This window comes from Thamnophis elegans, chromosome 1 (assembly GCF_009769535.1).
Source record: "Thamnophis elegans isolate rThaEle1 chromosome 1, rThaEle1.pri, whole genome shotgun sequence".
Lineage (NCBI taxonomy): Eukaryota > Metazoa > Chordata > Lepidosauria > Squamata > Colubridae > Thamnophis > Thamnophis elegans.
The window spans coordinates 29,056,908-29,080,177 of NC_045541.1; the positions used below are offsets into that span (position 1 = coordinate 29,056,908).

The 23,270-nt window shown below is 37.8% G+C and overlaps 1 protein-coding gene across 2 annotated transcripts in view; it reads left to right on the top strand.

The window, feature by feature from the left end:
• The window catches only part of LOC116518540 (sodium channel protein type 2 subunit alpha-like), a 61,462-nt gene extending 55,390 nt beyond the window's left edge, over positions 1–6,072 (top strand). For both annotated transcript variants that reach the window (XM_032232023.1, XM_032232013.1), the window contains exons 21-26: positions 901–1,170; positions 1,903–1,956; positions 3,057–3,198; positions 4,014–4,114; positions 4,290–4,560; positions 4,901–6,072. In XM_032232023.1, the coding sequence (XP_032087914.1) occupies positions 901–1,170; positions 1,903–1,956; positions 3,057–3,198; positions 4,014–4,114; positions 4,290–4,560; positions 4,901–6,072 (2,010 nt within the window). The remainder of the gene's footprint in view (positions 1–900; positions 1,171–1,902; positions 1,957–3,056; positions 3,199–4,013; positions 4,115–4,289; positions 4,561–4,900) is intronic.
• Positions 6,073–23,270: the final 17,198 nt, after the last annotated feature.

Here is a 23,270-nt window from a genome sequence, read left to right on the forward strand (position 1 = left end):
CATTATGCAGAATTGCAGCATAAGGCAACATAAATTAATCCCAGAACAGATTGTGTCGCTTTGTTTATTGCCAAACAAGCTGTAATTTAAAAGGCAAAAAAGTGCATAAAAACGAGTACTTCATAGACTTCTTCAAATTCAAAATAAGATGTAGATCTTAATCCTCAAGATAGGTTGGGAAAAAAATACCTTAAAATAAATTAGATTTAAATCTGTTTCATTTGCATCCCATCCCTCTGACACTCATGTTCATTTTCCTTTCCAGCTTGTCTTCATAGGTACGGTATTACTATACCTTCCCTTCACCACATCTTCATTATCTTATTCAGAAGATGATGTTGCTGTTTTTAAGCTAAAATCATAGGTACCTGGTATAAGCCATAGTAACAAAAAAATTGAAAATCCTGTCTCACAATGCAAATCCCACCATTCCCTTCTATATGAATCAGAATGTCAGGATGATTATTTCATTATTCCACCGTCGCTCCTCCCAATGCATTTGGCTCTGATGCAAAACTTGCCTCTTGCACTGCAAAACTTGCATACTTTCTTGACAAATCAGTCCAAAGATGTCAAATAGAATCATTATAAATTGTCAATCTAGAGTTCTTCTTTTTTTTAAAAAATCTACCCTATAAACTAGTTGTGGAAACATAATAGTTAAGATTCTTCTGTTCTTTATTCCTGATATTTCCTTTTGTGCTACTGAAAGAGAAGAACAATTCTTACTAGCTGCTGCTTTTAGGTGGGCCACATCAGCATGTTTTGTTATGTGAATGTTCCCTGGTGAATTGTCTATGATTATATATTTAGACATCAGGCAATTTAATCTTTCAGGTGCCATAAGACTGTTGGATGTAGACCTACAACCTTTTGCATAATTTTTGTTTTGTTCTCCAGGTGGTGGTGAATGCCTTGGTAGGAGCCATACCCTCAATTATGAATGTGCTTCTTGTTTGTCTTATATTCTGGCTAATTTTCAGCATCATGGGTGTAAATCTGTTCGCTGGTACATTCTTTGAATGTGTAAATAAAACAGATGGAGTAAGGATTTCACATTTGATCGTCCCATTGAAAAATGTCTGTGAGACTTTAGACTATGCCAGATGGAGAAATGTTAAAGTCAACTTTGACAATGTTGGTGCTGGGTATCTCTCTCTTCTTCAAGTTGTAAGTAACTACCATATCAATATGAATAATAACTTCCCATCTATACTATGTAGTCTATGGTTTCATTGGAAAAATGGAAACAAGTGAAGCCATTAGCCAAACCTTATCAATCCACATCCCTATTTTCAAGCAAGCAATATTTAGCATGTAGGAACAACGTATCAACAGAGCAACATATCAACATTTTCTTTGGTAGAGTTCTTGCTGTATCATCAGCATTTTTGTCAAATGAAAGCCATTGGACTGATCCAGATCAGTGCATTCAGTGACTTGTGTAAAATAGCCACGACTCACTGTTTCAGTTCTTCAGTTCTAACATATTTATGCTTTGCTTCAGTGTCATTCTTCTTCAAGAAGGAAACTTGTGAAAATGAGTATCGGTTGTTAAAAATAAGGATAGTGAAGAACTATATGTAAAGTCCATCCAGGCAATGCTAAGTGCATTGGCATTTGCATTAGTGTTCACTATTGTGATGCACTATAGTGTTCACAATAGTGCATCACTATTGCTGGCCATCTTATTGTAGGTATCATATGCTAAATTATAAAACTGCAGAACATTTACTTGGCCATTAAAATTAGTTCAGGGTCATTTGTAGACTAGCACAGTTCATTATTCAGAAGCTTTTCATTTCATTCCAAATAGAGGTTTTCATTTTGAAGTCTAGGTTCCGTAGTTCTATTAATGGAACAGCATCTGCCATATATCAACACTGACACTTTTTTTTATAGGCTACTTTTAAAGGATGGATGGAAATAATGTATGCTGCTGTTGATTCAACAGGAGTAAGTATAGGATGACAAATCTACATGTGTTCATAATAAGTAGATTTTGCTTTGCCTTCAGATCATATAAAGGAACATTACGGAATGAACGTTACTGCTTTCAGTTAGATTCATTCAGAGGATATCTTTCTTGTCCATCACAGTTTTGGTCTCTAGATATATGAAGATCATCTGGAGTTTAGAAGGCTTATTCATTAGGATCAAACGACAGAAATTTGACTTTTAATTTTGCCTCAACTTTACTTTTTTCTTTGCTTTTCTCTTTTGATAAGAATAATAGGACCTTCAGAGTGATTATTTGTGAGATATCTAAACCTGGATAGAAGAATATTACTTTTCTCCATTTTTTTTCTTCTCCATGTTGGGGAGAGCCCCACGAATAGCCAAGAATACAGAGACAAGATCATCTTCCATTACTCCTTGCCAGGAGAGCATTGAGTAATTGTTGCTCATCTCCCTCATTTCTCTTGGCAGTTGTAACAACACTAAAAAAAAAGCATATGGTACATGTGCTGAAATTTTCCTCACCAACAGAGCAGCCATTTTATTTTCTTCAGAACTGTTTGGGACTTAGTTTGACCATCTTCCAATTCATCTAAAATTAATTCTCAGTCTTCTTCCCTCCAGTATTTATGTTGGAGAGAATAACATTAAGGAAGCTAATACCAGATTCTTCCATTATTGCACCAGTGACTTCCTGGGAAATTAATGAAGAAAATGGATTTCCAGTTTTAACCATATATTTTGTATAGAGAGACAGTTTGGTCTGGCAAGTAAGGCACCAGCCTAGAAGTCCAGAAACCAGAAGTTCTAGTCCTGCCTTAGACATGAAAGCTGGTTGGGTGACTTCGGGTCAGTCATTCTACCTTAGCCCATGACTGTGAATGGTCAGTCAATTCCAGTGGATCAAGACTCAGTTTATCCAAAAAAAGTGGACCCTGCATGTTTGAGAAAATGCTAGGAAGGAAAAAAATGATACATTTTGTACATTATTTCATTGTTCCTTTATGGTGATAGTCAGCAAACATTTAGCATACAAATTCTTCATCAGTCCCGAAAACTCATTGGATAATATTTTTCCATGCCTCCTTATTTTATAGATAGAAGAGCAACCCCAATATGAGCATAACCTGTATATGTATCTTTACTTTGTTGGCTTCATTATATTTGGTTCATTCTTCACTTTGAATCTGTTCATTGGCGTCATCATTGATAATTTCAACCAGCAGAAAAAGAAGATAAGTATTCATTAATGCCTGTTTTTATTGACTGTCTTTTTATAATGGATGGTTTTAATGGTTTTTTAAATGTTGCAAGCTTCCTACAGCCATTGGATACAAGATGGGTGGCAAATAAATTTCATAAATAAATAAAATTAAACAATTGAGTTTTCACTTCAATATACTAATTGTTATAATTAAATAGCTCAAATGTCATTTTACTGAATTATTAGTTCTCACCTTTTGCAACCTTCTGACAAGCTAGGTCAATGGGAAAACCAGATTCACTTAATAACCATGTTACTAACTTAACCACTGCAATGATTTGCTTAACAACCGTGGCAATAAATGTCATAAAATGGGGCAAAACCCACTTAACAAATATCTCACTTAGCAACAGAAGTATTGGGCTCAATTATGGTTGTAAGTTGGGGACTACCTGTACATTGAATTATCTGTGCCATTTCAATTTCATTACGTCAGTTTGGAAACATTTTTTGGAACTCATTGCTATCCCTTATTATTCTACATATCCTGACTAATATAATATTAAAATACATTTCACATCTTCAGAACATTTTATGAAAACATAATAACCATTCGTTGCAATAGAAATTCTTGAAAAATTCTACTGTTCCACATTCCTTTACTTTGAGAATCTTTCATATTTTTGTTTTAGCTGGTTAGTAGAATTTTATGGGAAGAAATTATCTGTGACCACTCGATTTATTGAGAAAACAACTTATTTCTTCAAAACCTCTTTTTTAAACTACCATGTACAACTTTGTCCTCGTGAGATAAATGGTTATAGCCGTTTTGTTTTACTTCTTTACTTAGGAGGTCAAGATATTTTTATGACAGAAGAACAGAAAAAATATTATAATGCCATGAAAAAATTGGGATCAAAAAAACCACAGAAACCTATACCCAGGCCATCAGTAAGAATGCTTGTTATTTATTTAACTGCGTAAAAACAAATAGAAGTAAAATAGTTTGTTTTATTGAAATTAAAAATGTATCCTTTTATCAATAACTGAAAAAATAACTCAGTAAAACCATTTCCGATCCTTCAGGGAAATAACAACAAATTGTTTTTTTTTTCTCCTTTTTTAGAATAAAATACAAGGCTTTGTTTTTGATTTTGTAACCAAACAAGCCTTTGACATCGGCATCATGATTCTTATATGCCTTAACATGATTACCATGATGGTGGAAACAGCTGACCAGGATACTTCTGTAGAAGATATTTTATATTGGATTAATTTGATTTTCATTGTCCTTTTTACTGCGGAGTGTCTCCTGAAATTGATTGCTCTCCGTTACTATTATTTCACTATTGGCTGGAATATATTTGATTTTGTGGTTGTCATATTCTCCATTGTAGGTAAGAAACTTTTGAAGTAAAATCAGATTAAATTGTGTTATGCATTTTTTTTTTTTTTTACTTTTTGATAGCTCGCCCATCTTTACTTTTAAAAAAAAGATGGATTCTTGTGCACAGGATACATTGACTTCGTGTTCTATTCCTGTTTTCTCAGTCATATCACTTAGAAAAGGGGGATAGAGCCAATTCCGGATAAAAGAAACCACAAGGATGTTATTTCATTCTGATTTAAAATTACAATAATATTTACTCCTGATTTAAAGTTGCAATAATAGACAATAAACGTATGAAAATATAACTATACAATTTTAACTTCTATAGTTGTTGTTTTTTTGTTTAGGTATGTGCCTGTCAAAGATCATTGAGAAATTCTTTGTATCCCCCACTTTGTTTCGAGTGGTCCGACTTGCCCGGATAGGTCGAATCCTGCGTCTAATCAAGGGGGCAAAGGGGATCCGCACTCTGCTTTTTGCCTTGATGATGTCTCTCCCTGCCTTGTTCAACATTGGTCTCCTCCTTTTCCTGGTCATGTTCATCTACGCCATATTTGGAATGTCCCAATTTGCCTATGTTAAAAGGGAAGCTGGGATTGATGACATGTTCAATTTTGAAACTTTTGCAAACAGTATGATCTGCCTTTTCCAAATTACCACTTCCGGTGGTTGGAATTATCTGCTGTATCCCAGTCTTAACAAGGAGCCAGACTGTGACCCTAAAAAAGTTCATCCGGGAAGCTCAGTCTTAGGAGACTGTGGCAATCCTTCGGTTGGGATTTTCTTCTTTGTCAGCTACATTATCATCTCATTTTTAGTTGTAGTCAACATGTACATTGCTGTCATTTTGGAGAACTTCAGTGTGGCTACCGAAGAAAGTGCTGAACCACTAGGGGAAGATGACTTTGAGATGTTCTACGAGGTCTGGGAAAAGTTTGATCCAGGTGCAACACAGTTTATAGAGCTCAGCAAGCTCTTTGATTTTGCTGCCTCGCTAGAGCCCCCTCTGCTAATACCAAAGCCAAACAAAGTTCAGCTAATTGCAATGGACCTGCCCATTGTGAGTGGTGACAGGATTCACTGCCTGGATATCTTATTCGCCTTTACAAAGCGTGTTTTGGGTGAAAGCGATGAAATGGACTCCCTCCGAGTGCAAATGGAAGACCGGTTTATGGCTGCTAACCCCTCAAAAGTCTCCTATGAACCAATAACAACCACCCTGAAACGGAAACTTGAGGAGCAATCGGCGAGGGTTATTCAGAGAGCCTTTAGGCATTATCGTCTGAGGAAACCAGTGTGCAATACTGACATGCAATACTTAAACAGGAATATTTTTCCTTGCAAAGCAGAAATGGAGTTTGATAAATTAAGTTTGAGCTTAACTCTGGAAAAGACAGAAAGAAGCTCCTCCGCAACTTCACCTCCTTCCTATGATAGTGTAACAAAACCAGACAAATATGAACAAGAAAAGTCAGAAAAAGAAGAAAAAGGTAAAGATGACAAGGATTATAGAAAGTAACCCTGAAGGAGGCCTATCATTGTATCTATACCAAATTGTTTACAACATCAGAAAGGTAATATTGATACCAACACACTGAAAGCTTATGCCAAACTGACCATTTCTACTATATGATATCAGCATAATATATTCATGCATCCAAGGTACTTGTAATTTTATCGTTGACTGCATAGTATGGTAACAGACTTATGAGGACAAGAACAATCCTTTTTACCAGCTTGCACAGATGAAGAGGACTCACAAAATTACTATAGGCTGTAAGACTGCATTAGCACTTGTGTGTGTGTATGCGTGTGCGTGTGTGCGTGAGTTCACGACAACAACCAAAAATTATTCCCTTGCTGCAGTAATTGTATCCAATTGCCATTTATGTCATGTTTGACAAAATTGTTAGTGCAGTTGTATTTCTGTTTACAAATCGTGATTATGTCCAGCAACAGAATTGATTTTTCACAGATTTATATATAGATATACATACATATATATTTAACTTTATTACTTATAATAGTGATATGATCATTGGGGAAACTTGACCATTGTAGGCTTAAAACTCTTGTCAGACATTTGTAGGCTTGTCCAAAGTTTATCTGCAAGATCCTTCAGACCTGCAAGTCTCACCTTGGGGAAAAACATTGTCCAGCTAAGTTTACTAAAAACTGAGCCTACCAGAAAAGAAATGATGGGAATCAAAATAAGAGACTTGACTTCCAGTTGAAAGTCAGTGAAAAGCTTAAGAGAATTGTAAGCAACTAGAAGTTCAGACCTTGAACTCATGTGATTGGAAGGAGCCAAAAGTAGGCAAGATAGAAGCCCAACTGGATAGTGAAGCGTAAGGACGATGAATGGTTGGCCACCTGGAGTGGAGGCACATACTTCCCCTGAAAAGAATAGGGTGTTTCCACAGCTTGTGATTCTTTCAGGTAGCAGAATTTCAGATCTCTGGGGAGAACATATTTGGCATTATCCATGAAGATAGATAATGTTTCTTTGGCTATTCAGCTTTCTTTTGTGCAGGCTGAGAGGGGCGGTTGGGCACAATAGCATATGTGTGTTGCTTCCTGCCATAGGTAGCGAACTACCAATCTTCATTATTAGCTGTTGCCGATTCCAGCCTTTATTTGCGGTTTATCACTGCTCAGGCCACTGGCTGTTTGAATTTGACTAAACTCCACTCACCTTTAAAGAGACAGGTAGGTGCTTTAAGAATATAGGCTGGTGTCTGGCATAACTCAAGTTACTCAATGGAAATTTGTGGATTTCCTTTCCCAAAAGAACCTGAATTAGCTGCTACATGGACTCCCATCAATTCTGACTATTTTTTATTTTTATAGTTTCTCACGTTTGGGCAATTCTTCGCCCTCAACTTCCACAGGTTTTAGTTTTCAGTTTGTATATACACATACAAGTGTTTCTATTGTAGAAGAGGAATGTTTTTCTGAGGTGATACTTTCTTAGGAGAAAAATTCTTGAATCCTGTGAGATACGGTACATAAGAATGCAAAAGCCGAAAGGATTTTACATTCTCATGTGTATTCTCCTGTAACTACTTCTACAGGGGAAAAGAGAACTATTAAAAATAATCAAAAATAAATACTCTTAACAGATTTACATATTCTAAAATACAGTACTATAGCATACTGAATTTGATGGTAAGAGTAGCTCTTACCATTTGTTCATGGATTCACTGATTTGATTAATTAATTAATTAATTAATTAATTAATTCAACATTCTAAAATAATATGACAACTACAGTAGGGTCTAGCATCTTAAAATGGTGTTTTATGAGCTATACCAAGTCTCTAGCACATCAGGTATCCCTTGAATTTATTTGGCCAGTTAGTGTACTGGTATTTTCACACATGTATAGATAACAGATTTGCATGAAGGCATGCTCTACTACCTAACTCATGCATGATGGAAAAGTAAGCAACTAACAAGGAGTCATAACTTGTCCAAATTTCAGGGTTGCATAATTGTTAATTTTTTTTTAACTTATTCATGCTGTATAATACAAGATAAAGTTTCTATACAGTTTATATATGTTAGATAAACCGAATCAAATAACATGGTGACTTTTCTTCTCCTTTTATTGTAAATGTTCGTACCTGAATCAGTATATTTCACAATTTGTTTGCTAAACAGGATTGTTTGTTTATGTGAGTCATAATTGTTTTTACTGTTGTTGTTTTTTAATTTATGTTTAAGCCATCCAGAGTCTCCTGGAGTGGGCAGCTATAGTAATCTAATAAATTAAGTGAAATAAGCCAAAATAATTATACATTTGGCTTATTTAAATATGCCATTTCTTTTTTCTTCCAAACTAGCTCTAGAATTATTGGATATGATCTTTGAGCGTAGCCTAGCTCTCAAAAGATTATTGAATCATCATCATATCTATTTGAAAGAGAATTGTTCAACACATCTAGAACTGCAAAGGTTCTACATTAGCTTCTTAAATATATTTAAATATTTGATTTAAATGCCCACTCTATAAATACTGTGCTTACGTTGTGTCTAGAAAAAGTGCAGATGTCAGGTGCTGCCTTAGGAAAGGTATCCCACATAACTTTCTCATCAAGAGAAAGGAAGACTTTCTTCCCATTAAGCTTTTGAAAAATGAGCAAGATTTTTAGAAATTACTGTTTTAACCTCTGTGCAGTTCTGGTAAATTCTACAGTTGTTGAATGCTCATTTACTGTAGTTGAGTGAATATTTTCTTTTTTAAAAAAGATCAGTTGATAGCTTTTCCTATACTCTTTTTACTTTCAGATAAGAGCTTTTTCACCTTATATACCTTATAGGGGAAACAGAGAAATCCTAAATTAATTGAATAACGTGCTTGGAAATGGGGCTAATGCGTATAATTTAGTAAAAGTCCACAATTTATTCTGGTTAAAGTGATTTGGATTTTATTGGCATATAAATCTATATCTATTGGTGCAGAATGCCTTTGTTGCCTCGGATACATCTTTTTTTGTAGCCGTCAGACGGGAAATCATGTGTCTGAAGTTGAAAGAAACTAGTGGAAATATTATTCTATTTATATTTGATGCTGCATACCACTGTACAATTTTTATTAATTGATTATTCTATGACACGAAACATTACTGTACTAACAAGATGTACTATGAACATGCTAATTGGTTTAAAATATAAATGTATAAAACTTTTTATAAAAGCATATTTTATATTATTTTTTTAAATCACTTTGATTTATCAGCTTGCAGTTGATATGCTTGCTTTAATGATTTGAACCGGTATTTTATAATACAGTTTAACACACCAGTGGGGGTGGGGAACAATCAGGTTGTTATTGCTATGTTTGTTTCTGTGCCTCCTAGCAGTTTCAGTTAGAAAAGCTGAACAAATCTGTGTGTGAAGTCATTGCAGATGTATGGAGACAGTATGTGATTTGCCTGTGAAAGCAGTGAGCTCTGGGTCAGTGGTATTAATGAATGTTTGGTTCTCATAGTACTTGCACCAACACTTGGGTCTTGAATTTCACTACTGCTACATCTGTTGCAGTATTCATTTTGATCTGTGCTGCGTTAGATACAATATAACATAACTCTGATTTGGTCCCCAGAGGCTGATTCGAATGTCCTCTTTCTTTAAGAACAAAATGAAAATCAATGTATCTGGGTATCTTTTGTTTTGTCTGTTTCTTACAGAGGGAAGAAGTGAACCTATTCTTTTACTTTGGCTATCGACTAGTAATATATATTGATGAATTGCATGTAGAAGAATATTTTAGCATAAATAACTATAAACCATATTACTAACAAGCCAAAAGAATAAAGCTGATCATTTTTATCATGGATCGATTAACTTTGTGCTTCTTTTTAACTTTGAAATGTCATTAAAGTAAAATATTTTTTCAGAATAGGGGGAAGAGGGTGTTAAATAGTGAAACAAACCAAAATAAGATCCAATTTTTTACCCAATTGGGCCCAGCTACATCAGTAGATATCAAAGATTCTTAAGCATCAGCAGGATATAATTAATAGAGAATGTGTAGCTTGGAGCTGAATTGTGAGGTCAACAGCACCAGTTTGAAGAGAAATAGTACAAGAGCAATGCAGAGACTATTGCTCTTATATACTGGTAAATCCAACTGGATTTCGTGGTTTACTAGGCGATTATGACAATTTTCACCCTGCTAGTACAAACCTTTTCACTTGTAATGTCTGTAGTAGCATGGAAGAAATAATTACAATTTCTCAAGCTATAACCTAGAAACCATCTTAATCCAGAGATTAAGCCAAATTTTAAAGTCATAAAGGCAAGATAATGTAGGAACACGCCAGATCTACTATTCTTTTTAAGGGAGGACCAACCGGTCCCCTCCCTGCTTCATTTCTGGTAAGCAATAAATATATTCTTATTTTCTTAACAGGTTGAGGCTTGTTTCCTTTGGAAGGTTTAATTTTTTTCATATGTTTATATGATGTATTTGCAATCTTGTAGCATCAAAGTGATCTTTATAAATTCTCTAATATTCTCAGGAAAAATCATTTGTCATTTTTTTCCATTAATACAGAAGTATGTTTTTCTGAATTCAGCTATTGTCCTACAGTATTTGTCCTGATATTATTGCATATTTTCACTCTGATCTATTATATGAGGTTTTTATCTAGATCTTTTAGAGTGTTATGATCTCATGTATAATTTCTGGAATTTTTATGTACGATTAATGTTTTTAATTATTAATTTGCCAGCAAATAATCCATTTAATTTATTTAATTTGCCTACCTTTCCCTGGATTTTCTAGATAAATCGTAATGCTGAGTTTTCTACTGCCCTATTCCCAAGTATGGCCCCATCCTCACTAGCCAACTATGTCTGTTCCAGTCATTCTGTGGTAGTCTGCTAATTATTATCCATGCTCTTGGCTAAGGAAATAAACTGCAATCCACGAGGCAGAAGCAAAATAAAACTATATACAGTATTTTGGGATAAAATTATGAAGCTGGCATATTTGGACACTAAACAATTATAATGGCTCCCAGTAACTAAAATATATTTCAGAAGACAGGAGTGACAAATGTGTCCTACTTTTTAATCGAGTCAAGGAGAATATTCTTGTAAATGTCACAAATAATGGTGAATGCAATTTTCGGCAAGGTCTTTATTCCAAGATGTAAAATAGAATGCAGCCTTACAGCAATCACACAAGTTAACAGTGACTCATGGAAGGCAATTGATTTGATAGCTATGCTGCCAGCTCATCAAGCTAAAGATCTCTTAAAGGATTTTAAGGACAAAATTTGGAATCCTTTCTTCTTCCTTATATTGTTTGCTTTTTTCTTAACATCTCCAGCATCATTGAGAACACCATTTCATTATTTAGATGTATTTTTCCTTTTCATCTTGAGATATGGCACTGTTTCACATAGATCAACATGTATTCCTGCCCTTCCAAGGGACATCTAAAGGATATGGCCTTTTTCACAGCAATTCTCCAAATGAACAGCAGTAGCCGTAGTTTGTGAGGTGATCAAACAGCTAAAGCCCTCTTTCAACCTGCTTTGTTCCCACACGAGCATCATAGACTTTCTCTCAAGCATTTCCTGACTGTAGTTGTACTAGGTAACTGCATGGGCTCAACCTTTCATTATAGATAAGATGAGGGATCCCCAACCCCCGGTACATGGACCAGCACCGGTTTGTGGCATGCCAGAAACTGGTCCACGCAAACAAGTGAAGCCCCATCTGCAGCATGCAGGCAGCATGCAAACCCACGCCCCCTCTGGTCCACAGAAAAACCTTTCTCCACGTAACCTGTCCCTGGTGCCCCAAATGGTTGGAGGTCGCTGGATTAGATGTCTATTCCCAGACATTTGAAAGGGCCAAATTATTTGAGTCATGTCATATATGGTACCCAAATGCTGCTTCAGGTAAGCAACTTTTTACTCACTCGGGTTAAGTCACAATGCTCATAAGAAATAGTTACTTATCTGTAGCTGCTGTTCCTTGAGTTGCCATCCATGAATTCACACACAATCTGCCCTCTTACTTTGCTTGAAGTCCTGTGTTCCTTCAGATCCTTTGTCAAGAAGTGGAGGTTCTTATTCAGCCAGTCACAGGATATATGGGAGAGATGGTGTTTCTGCCAAGTAATTCCTGTTCTAAAAATTGCAAATGAGTCTCTGCCCCCATGTGTAGTTTCAAAGATGATCACTTCAAGAATTAGTTGGTTTTTTTAAAAAAAGAACAAATTTTAAAGAAGCTAGTCACCTGGTTTATGCAATGAAATTTCATTTTAATGTATGCCAATTAGTGAACATTCGAAGTGTCAGTTGTTCTAGGTTCTATGTCTATGTCCCATCTATGTATAACAGGGGTGTCAAACTTGATTTCATTGAGGGCTGCATCAAGGTTGTGTTTGACCTCAGGGGGCTGGGGTGGGTGTGGCCAGGATGGGCGTGGCCAGCTTGACTTCACTCATATTGGGGGCGCCTGTGGTGGCTTGAGTTCTCTCCAGTGAAAACAGGCTCCCAAGCTCCATTTTTGGCTGCGACGGCCTCTTGCAACCCTCTGCCAGCAGAAATAGAGCATGCAGCTCTCCTGAGCTCCATTTTCACTATCAGAGGGCAGGGCAGTCCGTTGTTTCCAGGGTGGGCCACTAGCCCAGATCTAAGCACCACGCAGGCTGGATCTGGCCCCCGGGCCTTGAGTTTGACACCCCTGGTGTATAGCATTAAATCCTAATTGGTTCAGAATTTCACTAAATAAACCATATTAGAGTAAGAATGAGCCATCCATAGTTTAAACCCATTTTTCTATTGCATACCCAATATGCACCTTATGATAATTTTTATACTATTCACATCATGAATCCCTATGCACGAAGAATCCTCTAGGAATGTCATGCCATTTCCTCTGGTTCAATCCCTCATCTAGTCACCCTCATCAATGTTACAACCAGACCCGCTGGGTATGATAGCAAGTCCTTTTTTTCTGCTAAAGAAAAAAGCATATTTGCTGGGAAAAGTGGTTGGGACATTTGGAGACATGTTTAGATTCAGATAGTGGCAGAAACACCACAAAAAAGCCTTGCCATGTCTAAAATTCGCTGAAGTATCAGTAGTACCTTTTTTAGTGCAGAACTCGTTGATTTGGCAAAGCAAATCAGATAAAGTAGAAGTAGGTGAAGTGTTTCCCAAAAGTCCACAATCCTTGCTGCATCTGAAAAATATTCCAAATCCATACACCATGGACTTCATATCACAATGTCTGTTTTCATGTAAACCGAAGCAACTTGCATTATGACTTAGCCTAACGTTCTGAAATATCACTTGAAACATGAAACCATTCACATCAAATGCATATACACTAATACAGGTATAGTCAAAATTTTGCAGGCAGGAAAGAAATATCTCAGCTTACCATGATAGCAAACAAATGGGAAGGAATTTTATAAAAGCATGAAGATGTTGTCCTTGTACTTCAATAGTATCATTGTCGACATGTTTTTATTGAATTATAAAGTATTATAACATTCAAAATACAAAGTAAATAGAAAAGCAGTGGGGAAGGAAAGGAAGAGTGAGGAAAGATAAGAAAAAGAAAAGAAAGCATTGACTTCCTACTCTGTAAAATAAGGCATTAACATCAAATAACAGCTTTTTTGCTTTTTCTTCATAATATGAACAATCAATTTCTATAAAGATCTATCAGTCTAATAGGTAAAACCCAAAATCAAGTTTTCATTCTTTTCCACATCAAGCATGATTAATATTAGTATTAATCGTATCCTTAACTCTATTGATCTTTGCCATTATAAGCAAAAAAAACCTCTTCTCTTTCATAGAATGAATTTGTGTGTAATATTAGAGTTCCTATTGAGACTTATCTAACAAACAGGTACATGACCATGTTTATATCTAATTAATCGATTAATGTGCCACACAACATTGCACTTATCAATTCTAAGATTGGTTTTGTACCTTTACACACAAGATCATTTACTTGGTCTTCTTTGCACTTAATCTTAGTCCTGTTTATTCACTGTACTCAACTTTAATTACTAAAATTCTCAGATAATTTGCATTTTCAGAGTATCACCAACGTAACACAGGTTACAGATGTTCCTTCTTCCAGCTATAAAACCATACTTACCTTCTTCCAATCTAATTTTAGTCACCTACTGATTCAACAAAGAAAGAGTGTATAGCCTTGTCTTGTTCCTTTGCCAATATGAAGCCAGATTGTTTTGCCATGTTTAATCTGGACTATGCCCTAAGTACAGGTTTCATATAAGAACAATGAGCTATTCTGGGATTCCAATAGATATTCCTAAAGATATTTCATAGTATTACATAGTCAGCACAGTCAATTTGATTTCAGTGTACTCCATCTGGTTGTTTCAAGGCAAAGAATGGACAGGTAGAAACTGATAAGCCATTATTCTGCTTCATTTCTGTTTCCTTTGCCATACAGTCCAACTACATTTCCCACTTTGGCTTTCCATTTTCCATCATAGGCAGCTTGCCTGTTCTGTTGATTTCAGACTAAAATTGACCATAACATTTATTCACCTTTTCTTCTTCTGCACCAATGGTTAGAGCATAAACGTGGATAAGTGTCATATTGAATGGTTGTCCATGAAATCCGATATTATTTGTTGAAAGACTGCATAACCTGTACCCAGGTTATGTGTTAGCTGTATCTTTCCAATGAAGACAACATTAGTCCTTGTTTTTATCCTGTGTAGTAAGCAGTACAATCTTTTGAATGAAAGTGTCAAATTCTAATCCATTTCAGTTCATTATTCCCTAAGATGTAAAATTACAGCCAATTATCTTTCAGGGTGTCAACCATTCCCATATTCATGCTTTTCATGTTTATGTTCTCACTGTAATTATGTCAAAACTTTGAATTGTTCTGTATGGCAACAGCAGCAACTGGATGTCCCAAAGATTTTGCCTAGCTGCATCATAAATACAAATAGTATTTTGAAATACCTTCTGTTCTTTCTCAGTAGCAAGTTGAATGCCTTCCAACTTGGAGGGCTGTCATCCTGCACTGTGTCATCAATCACTTTATTTTGCCCAGCCATGATTTTCTGGTAAAATATCAGTTTCTCCTGAGCAGTATGAATTGATGCCTTTACCATTGTCCCTAAAGTGATCTTCCTCTTCTGGCATCTTCCTGTATTATTCCTGCTCAATATAGATAATTGCTTGCTTTAACTGGGCACGTGGACCTTCACAGCTTTTGTGAGCTTGCTGGGACTCTTCCATACTCTTGACATATTCTCCCAGCTTTTGTCACTCATCCCATCCAGGAACACACAAACACACATGCCATGATGAGGCAGCATAGCAGGGATTGAGAGGATGGGAATGAATCACATATATGCATATGTACGATATCAAATATATACACATGCAGACACACAGCCTGTTTTGTGTGTAATAAAGGTGTACCACATTTCAAAGGCTTGAGTGTAACTCCTGTGACATTTTAAAGCAGCCACAATTTTTGCCACAAGGTCTGCAGAGGAGTCTCTGTGTGTCAGACAGACAGACAGAGGGGGAAAGATAGGACAGAAAGAAGGAAAGAAAAAAGAATAAATTTGGTCTCACAATCAATATTGGAAATATTACGGTTCGGACATTAGTATACCCTGTTTATAAAATATTTAAAAAGTAAACCTAATTGATTTCAAACATAAGGAGAATTCAATGAACTTAGGAAGTTTTGTATTTTTAGCCCAGGTGCATGATTTGTTCAGCAACCTGAACTCAAAGCTCTAATAAAATAAAATCGGTTTCAGCTTGTATCAATCTCTTTTAATGGTTCAAATATATTACTTATCCCAGGACGTATAACTCTCATTAATTTCACTATATCAGGGGCAAAACCTGCTGACTCCCGTCTCTTGCTTAACATCCAAATCTGATCCCTCCCCCCCAAACAGTACGTGGTCTTGAAGAAAATCTGCATATAGTATAGGGCGGTGACGAGGGAGATGGTTTGCTCTCCCCCCCCCCCCAAAAAAAAAACAAAATATTGCAAAATTCTTCTTTGGGGGCTTAATTCAAGATTTTTCCTCTTTTTTAAGGGGTGGGGTGTTAATTCATTTATGCGACCCGCTTCTTTATGCCAAGAAAGCGAAATCGCATAAAGAGCTCTGCGCTTTATTCGCTGGCGTGGAAAGCACGCGTTTTTTTCTTCTTCCATGCATCGATGCAAGAACCGACCGCAATGTGCTAAAATGGCAGCAGTTTGGGGTGGGGAGCTTAATATTGCCAGGAGAGGGAAGATATTGCCAGATTAAAAATAGCCGAATACCTCCCTAAAAGCCAACCACCAAGGACCTGGGCTTGCTTTTTGCTTTTTTTTTTTTCTTTTCTTTTTGGCGGGGTGTGTTCTTGCAGGATGACTCATTTGCTTTCCTTGGGAGAACGAATCCAAAACGAAGTACCTGGCTCGGAAATACTTGGGGAATTGGGGTGGGGGGGGGGAGAGAAGGGGGGAAAAAATTCCCCTCAGGAAAGGCTGCAAGGCGGGAAGGCGAGCATGGCTGGAGACTTCTGTGCTGCGCTCCGCTTTGGCCTCACCCCCGCCTTTTCTCTCCCAGCGCTTGAGGAGACGCGGCGGCGCATAGTCTCCCTCCCACCCACACCCACACCGAGCTTTAAAGGGTGGGAGGGGGTGGAAATGACACTGCAGTGCCGCTGAAGTCGAAGCATTTGCGGCACTTTTGCCGGCCGGGCGGGGCAGCGCGGTGGAGGGAGGGTGGGGGAAAGGGAATGGTGGCGTGCCACTTCTCGCGTGGTTCTTGCTGCAGGAGACACGAATTAACTCAAGGAGCACGCAACGAGAGCCGCAGAAAAACCGGCTCCTTTCCCCTCTCCCTCCCGCCCTTAAACCCGGTCCTTCACAGTTGATAACTGCGAGCTGGATCTGCGCAAATCGAGGAGCCGGTAGTAGAAGAAAGCTTGTGTGCTCATTTCCCCTTCAGCGGGAATGTTTCTGTGTACATTAAACACATTTGGAAGGGACCTTATAGGTCATCTAGTCCAACCCTTCCCCCCTGAAGCAGGAGACCCTTCACACCATTTCTGACAAATGGCAGTCCAGTCTCTTCTTGAAAGCCTCCAGTGATGAAGCTCCCACAACTTCTGAAGGCAAGTTGTTCCATTGATTGATTGATCTCACTGTCAGAAAATTTCTCCCCATTTCCAGGTTGAACCTCTACTTGGTCAGTTTCCATCCATTATTCCTTGTCTGGCCTTCAGGTGCCTTGAAAAATAGCTTGACCCCTTCCTCTCTGTGGCAACCCCTCAAATATTAAAACACTGCTACCATGTCTCCCCTGGTCCTTCTCTTCACTAGACTAGCCATGCCCAATTCCTGCAATTGTTCTTCATATACTTTAGTCTCCAGTCCCCTAATCATCCTGGTTGCTCTTATCTGCACTTTTTCTAGGATCTTTTTTCTAGCATATGGACCAAAACTGGATGCAATACTCTAGATGTGGTCTTACTAGGGCTTTGTAGAGTGGTATTACATATGGGTCCTGTACATAGGCATTCCATTTTAATAGCCACCCTGACTTAAAAATAAATAGATCACTACAGTATACAGATAATCCTTGATTTACAACAGTTCGCTTAGTGACTGTTCGAAGTCACAAGAGCACTGAAAAAGCAACATGTGACCATTTGTCACACTCGTGACCCTGTTGCAAGCATCCCCCACCCTCGAATGTGATTTACATTCGAATGCTTGACAATTGGTTCATGTCCCAAGGATCATGCAATTCCCATTTGCGACCTTCCGACAAGCAAAGCCCATGAGGAAGACGGATTTGCTTAACAACTGTATTACTAACCTGACAACTACATTTGATCGCTTAACAAACGTGACAAGAAAAGTTGTAAAATGGGGCAAAACTCACTTTTAACCAAAGTCTCGCTTAGCAATATAAATTTGGGGCTCAATTGTGGTCTTACGTTGAGGACTGATTACCTGTAAATGTTTTGATGTACATCTTAGAAAAATACATTTTTGAATGAGAGTGGGTAAGCTTTGTGTGGAAAGTTTTAATCAACAAACCATAGATATTCCAAATTTGCAAACTCAAATCCAGTAGCAATATTTTGCTTTTATTAATGGCTTTCTGAATGTGCCACAATTATTATTCCCCCTCCAAGGTAGGCTACAGCAACAAATATTTTACAAGCACAGAGGTGTTCTGCGGCTATTTTTGGATTTTTCCAGCCAAGGATTTACCTGGCCCTACATTTCTTAATACATGCTGATCGAGGATCAAGCACCACTGAACACAACTGAATTTGCTTCCAAGGTTTTTATTTATTTATTTCAAATAATTCTGCCTCACCTCCAGGTAAAATTTGAGGCAGATAAGAGAGAAGAGACATAAAATTCAATTCTATATATAGAATTAGCTTCTGAAAATAGCAAAACATCCATATGGGTTTTTTAATTCTTTATTTTAATAGATCTTAAATCTGTTTTTCCCCCTTTTGGAGGGATGGCATATGAACCATACTAATATCAAACTATGATAAAAAGTTCAAATGTAAGAGATAAGGATAGTTTTTATATCCCTCGTTCTCTCTTTTTATGTGTTCATATTCCTTTCATTCAGCTTTTGACTCCTGTACTTGGAGAGTCCCATGCAGTTTTCTTGGCAAGGTTCTTCAGAAGTGGTTTGTCATTCCTTCTTCCTAGGACTGAGAGAGAAGAGACTGGCAAACCTATGGCAAGCATGTCACAGATGGCACGCGGAGCCATTTCTGAGGGCACACAATGGGTTGCCCTGTCAGCTACAGTGCGTATGCCTGGCTGATTTTCAGCCATTTTTCACCCTCCAGAGGCTTCCCTGAAGCCTCTGGTGGGTGAAAAACCATCCAATGCGCAAACCCTAACCCTAATCCTGAAGCCTCTGGAGGGCAAAAAGCCTCTTGAAGCCTCCGGAAGAAGAAAAACGAACTTCCGGTTTGCATGTTGGGCCATTTTTCTCCCTCCCCAGGCTAAAGAGGCTTTCTAGGAGCTAGGGAGGGCACAAAAAATGGACCTATCGGGCCCACTGGAGGTCAGAAAATGGGCCATTTCCGGAATCTGGAGGACCTCTGTGGGGCAGGGGAGGCTGTTTTTGCCCTCCTCAGGCACCAATAAAGTTGTGCATGCATGTGTGGGGCAGTGGGGGGTCACATGTGCATACACAGGGAGCATGGTGCAGGGGGCATTAAATTATGGGGGTGGGCACGCGACCGTGCATGGTAGCATGTGTGTGTGTGCTTTTGGCACTCAAGGTGAAAAAGATTCGCGATCACTAACCTAAATGGCTTTAGATCTAAGGTGGGACTAGAACTCCCAGTCCCCTGGTTTCTAACATACTAAAAACCATGAACTCATGGTTCATTTTGATTATGGTTTGTTGAATAAATTGCAATGGCTGTGCTCACACAATTTTGAAGTATGTTCCCTGAGCAGATACTTTTTTAATCAGTACATCAAACTAGAGTTGGAGTTGAGATTCTAATACCAATGTGTAAAGTTTGTGCAAGCCATAGTGAAGAGGCAATGGTAAACTACAACTTGCTATCAGACAGGAATTTATTAGTTCTGATTAGGGAATAGAAATTGCAGTGGTATGGGATATATTATACTTGAGCTGATCCAGTGAAAAATGTGCAAAAGAATAACCACAAATATCTCTTTGAAATGATTCACATTAAAAAAATAATAATCAAATGCTTTAATCAAAATCTATTCAGGGTAAATGAGGTAGCACCATTCCAACTGTGAGGGCTGAACATGGCAATGGGTGGGTGAGTGGGAATAAAGGCTGCCATAGAAGCATGATATGTGCTTCACATATAAAACTTCTAGTTAGCTATCTTCATCTAGTTGAGATGGGGGAAGAGCAAATGTTAAATTTCCCCTTATCTGTGCTTTCTCCAATTGGCAGTGTCTTATCTACTAAAGAGTATCCTCACTGAGGTATTCTGAGTACCAGACAATATTATGCTAAGTGGACTGTGTGCCTTGTAGAAGGAAGCTGAAATCATAGAGACTGTTCAGTAGTAGTTGAATTGGACTTCAATTCTGTATTAAGCCCATAAGTACCTGGTTTCACTGAAAATGAGCCCTCCCCCCAAAATAAGCCCTCCCTGAAAATATTGTAACACAGCAGCAGCCATGAGGTGACCACACTTGCCGCCTCCTGTACCTCAAAAATAATAAGACCTCCCTGAAAATAAGGCCAAGCACTTATTTCAGGGGTCAAAAGAAAATAAGACCCCGTCTTATTTTCGGAGAAACACAGTAGCTGATTTGGTTTCGGTTTTGTTTGTTGCATGCGCCCTAGCCATTGTGCTTTGTAAGCCACAATTCATGTCTTTGAGTGTGGTGTGAACACAACCACGTGAGCTTTATTCACTTAAGCATGCCTAAGCACACTGTGGGAAGCCAGCTGAAGAGCCAGCCACTCCAGCTTTCATACATAGCCCTTAAAGAAGAAGATAATCCTCCTAAAAAATTGATAGGGGTCGCAATATCAGTAAATCAAGAAGAGACAGGCAGTAGAGATGGGCTAAGAAAAGGTTTGCTGGGATCCTGAAGAAAGCAACACCACATCTATCCAGGATTTTGAAGGTAAAAGATTATCATGGTAGCTAAGTTGCTGAATTTCTGATAGTAGACAGATATATTTGTGTTTGATTATGCACCAATGTAAACCAAAGGTGCAGAGAGCCTCATGTTAAAATTCATATTGATATCTCCAGTTTAAGGCCCCAATTTTGTGCAATGTTGTAACATACATTAGAAAACTAAGTATTGTCTTTATGTAAGGGAAAATAAAGGAGCCATCCTTTGGGCATGGAAAAAGGAGGCTGAGTTTCCTTTACCATCAAAGACTGTTTCTTATGTCAGAAATTTAATAAAGAGAATTTACAATAGAATTTTGCCTGGAAAACCAGCTGCCTATGATTTAATATATAAAATACAATCATGGGTTGCTTGGCCCAAAAGGAGCTTGCCTAACAATGATATAATGCAGGGGCTTTCACCAGGAATGGGTGAAATCAATGGTCCTGATGGTTAAGATGTTACCTTATTAATCCATTAAGTATTTACTTCCAGTTTGAGAATTAAAACAATTACTGGCTACTTGCTAAAGTAGGCAAAGAGATTCTCCATTATCAATTGGATCATTGCCCTGCTTCCCATAAATGCCAAATAAATTGGAGTGCTTATTGTCACCTCCCTTTCCAATAAATGATGGCAAAATTAAAACAACAATTTGGGGAGATACCAAAAAAGGGAAGCTGATGCAGTATAGAGATTCCTGTCGGTCCATTTGCTTTTAAGATAAAGGCAAAAGAGACTGCCCAACACAGTAGAACAAGCTCAAAGGAGCACATACTTAAATTCATTTCAATATTTCTAATCCTGAGCTCAACTAAATCAAAATCAACTGGAGAGAGAGAGAGAGAGAAAGAGTAGGTTTTTCTCTTTTATGTTCTTTTGGGGAGGCAGGGGGGGGGCATTCTCTTTTTCAAAGTCATGAAACTCACTACCTTGCATTTGCTAATACAGGTCTGATCAAATTCTGTAAATTTCAGATGCAACATATTACATATTACAGGTCAGGTATTGGATAAAATGATCCCTTGGATCTGGCCCAAATTAACTCTTAAACTGGGTTATAATGCAAATGGTTTAGTGAATAAGCCACAATTGGTTCAACTCATATGCCAATAAATCAGTAATAAATAGAAAATGGTTTCTATTTATGCTAAACTATAAATTTATGCCAAGCCATCATCATATGTGGTTGGCATAATAGGCATGTTAGTGTAATTTGTTCAATGAACCAAGTTTAAACCAAATATGGCTGTTGCAGGTGTTTGAGATCTTACATAATATGAAGCCATAAACTCATGTGCTGAGCTGAAATTAAACAAATTTTCACAGCAGCTTCAAATTTGCACAATTCTGTTAATGTAGCTTTACAATAAAGTTAGGGCTAGTATTTGTGGGTGTGCTTTTGCCTGGACTACTTCACAAGTTTGATATTAATCTTGCAAATCTGAAAGTGTATCTCACACACCTTCACAGTCCCAAAATCTAGGAAGAGATCTGAGATGTTTGCCATGCCCCCATACCTACTGGGGACTCAGCTACTTCTTATTCAGCTACTGCTTTGACTCTTCCCCCTATCTCCCATAGCCATCGCCAGTTACAATGCATCTATGATCAAATTTCCCAACCAACAAAAAGTACTGCAACTTTCCTCACCATTTATACCATTGCATCATTGCCATTCCTCTCTCGCTATGGTCCTTATAGGCGGGGGGGGGGGGGAGAGAACCTCAACAACAGAAAGGTTGCCATCTCTTGAAGGACACTCCATGTCTCCTGTTGCCATGTAAATCCCCGGGCACCTGCCCTCCTGAACCAGATTCTGGCAACCCTTCCCTCTATGCAAAATCACTCGGTGTGCAGAAGATTGACACACAGTACAGGATATTTTGAATGAAAAGAGTTGTGGTCTCTTACCAATTTGGGCCAATGATTCTGGTGGAGGTACAGCTTAACTGCACTTTTCAAAGTGGAGTCTAGAGTTGTTCTTCATCTGTGATGATTAGATTATTCAGCATCATTAAATATACATGAAGCTAAGTGCTAGGAAGTTGCAAATTACTGCATGACACAATGGCTGAAACATTTCCAGGGACACCTCGCATTTTAAAAAAATAAAACCAAAGCGCCAGCAGACTGACCTTCTCTGCAATACTATATTTTGATTTTCTATTTTGCTGTCTTTAAATGAAAATGGCTCAGATTTCAGCCTTGTTTTTCAGAATTTCCCACAAATGAATGCTTTCACATCCTCTGTTACTCTGCACCCAATAAAAGAAATGGTGTGTGCTGAAGTCTCATGGTATGTTGGTATAATAGGATATTTCTAAGCACATGCTTAGCACAGGAAACTGATCACTGCACAAGCCAAGTTCAGAAGTCCTTTCACACACAAAAATGCCCCCACCCCCGATTTCTCTCAGCTTTCTTTTTTCAGCAGCATAGTTTGTGAGAAAGCTTTGGAATTGTTGCCATTCTTAAAAATGGTTTAATCAAAAGGTGCATCTTCTTAATTTTTATTTTAGACTTTTGAGTCAATGTTGACTGTAGCAACAGCCCAGAGAAAAGT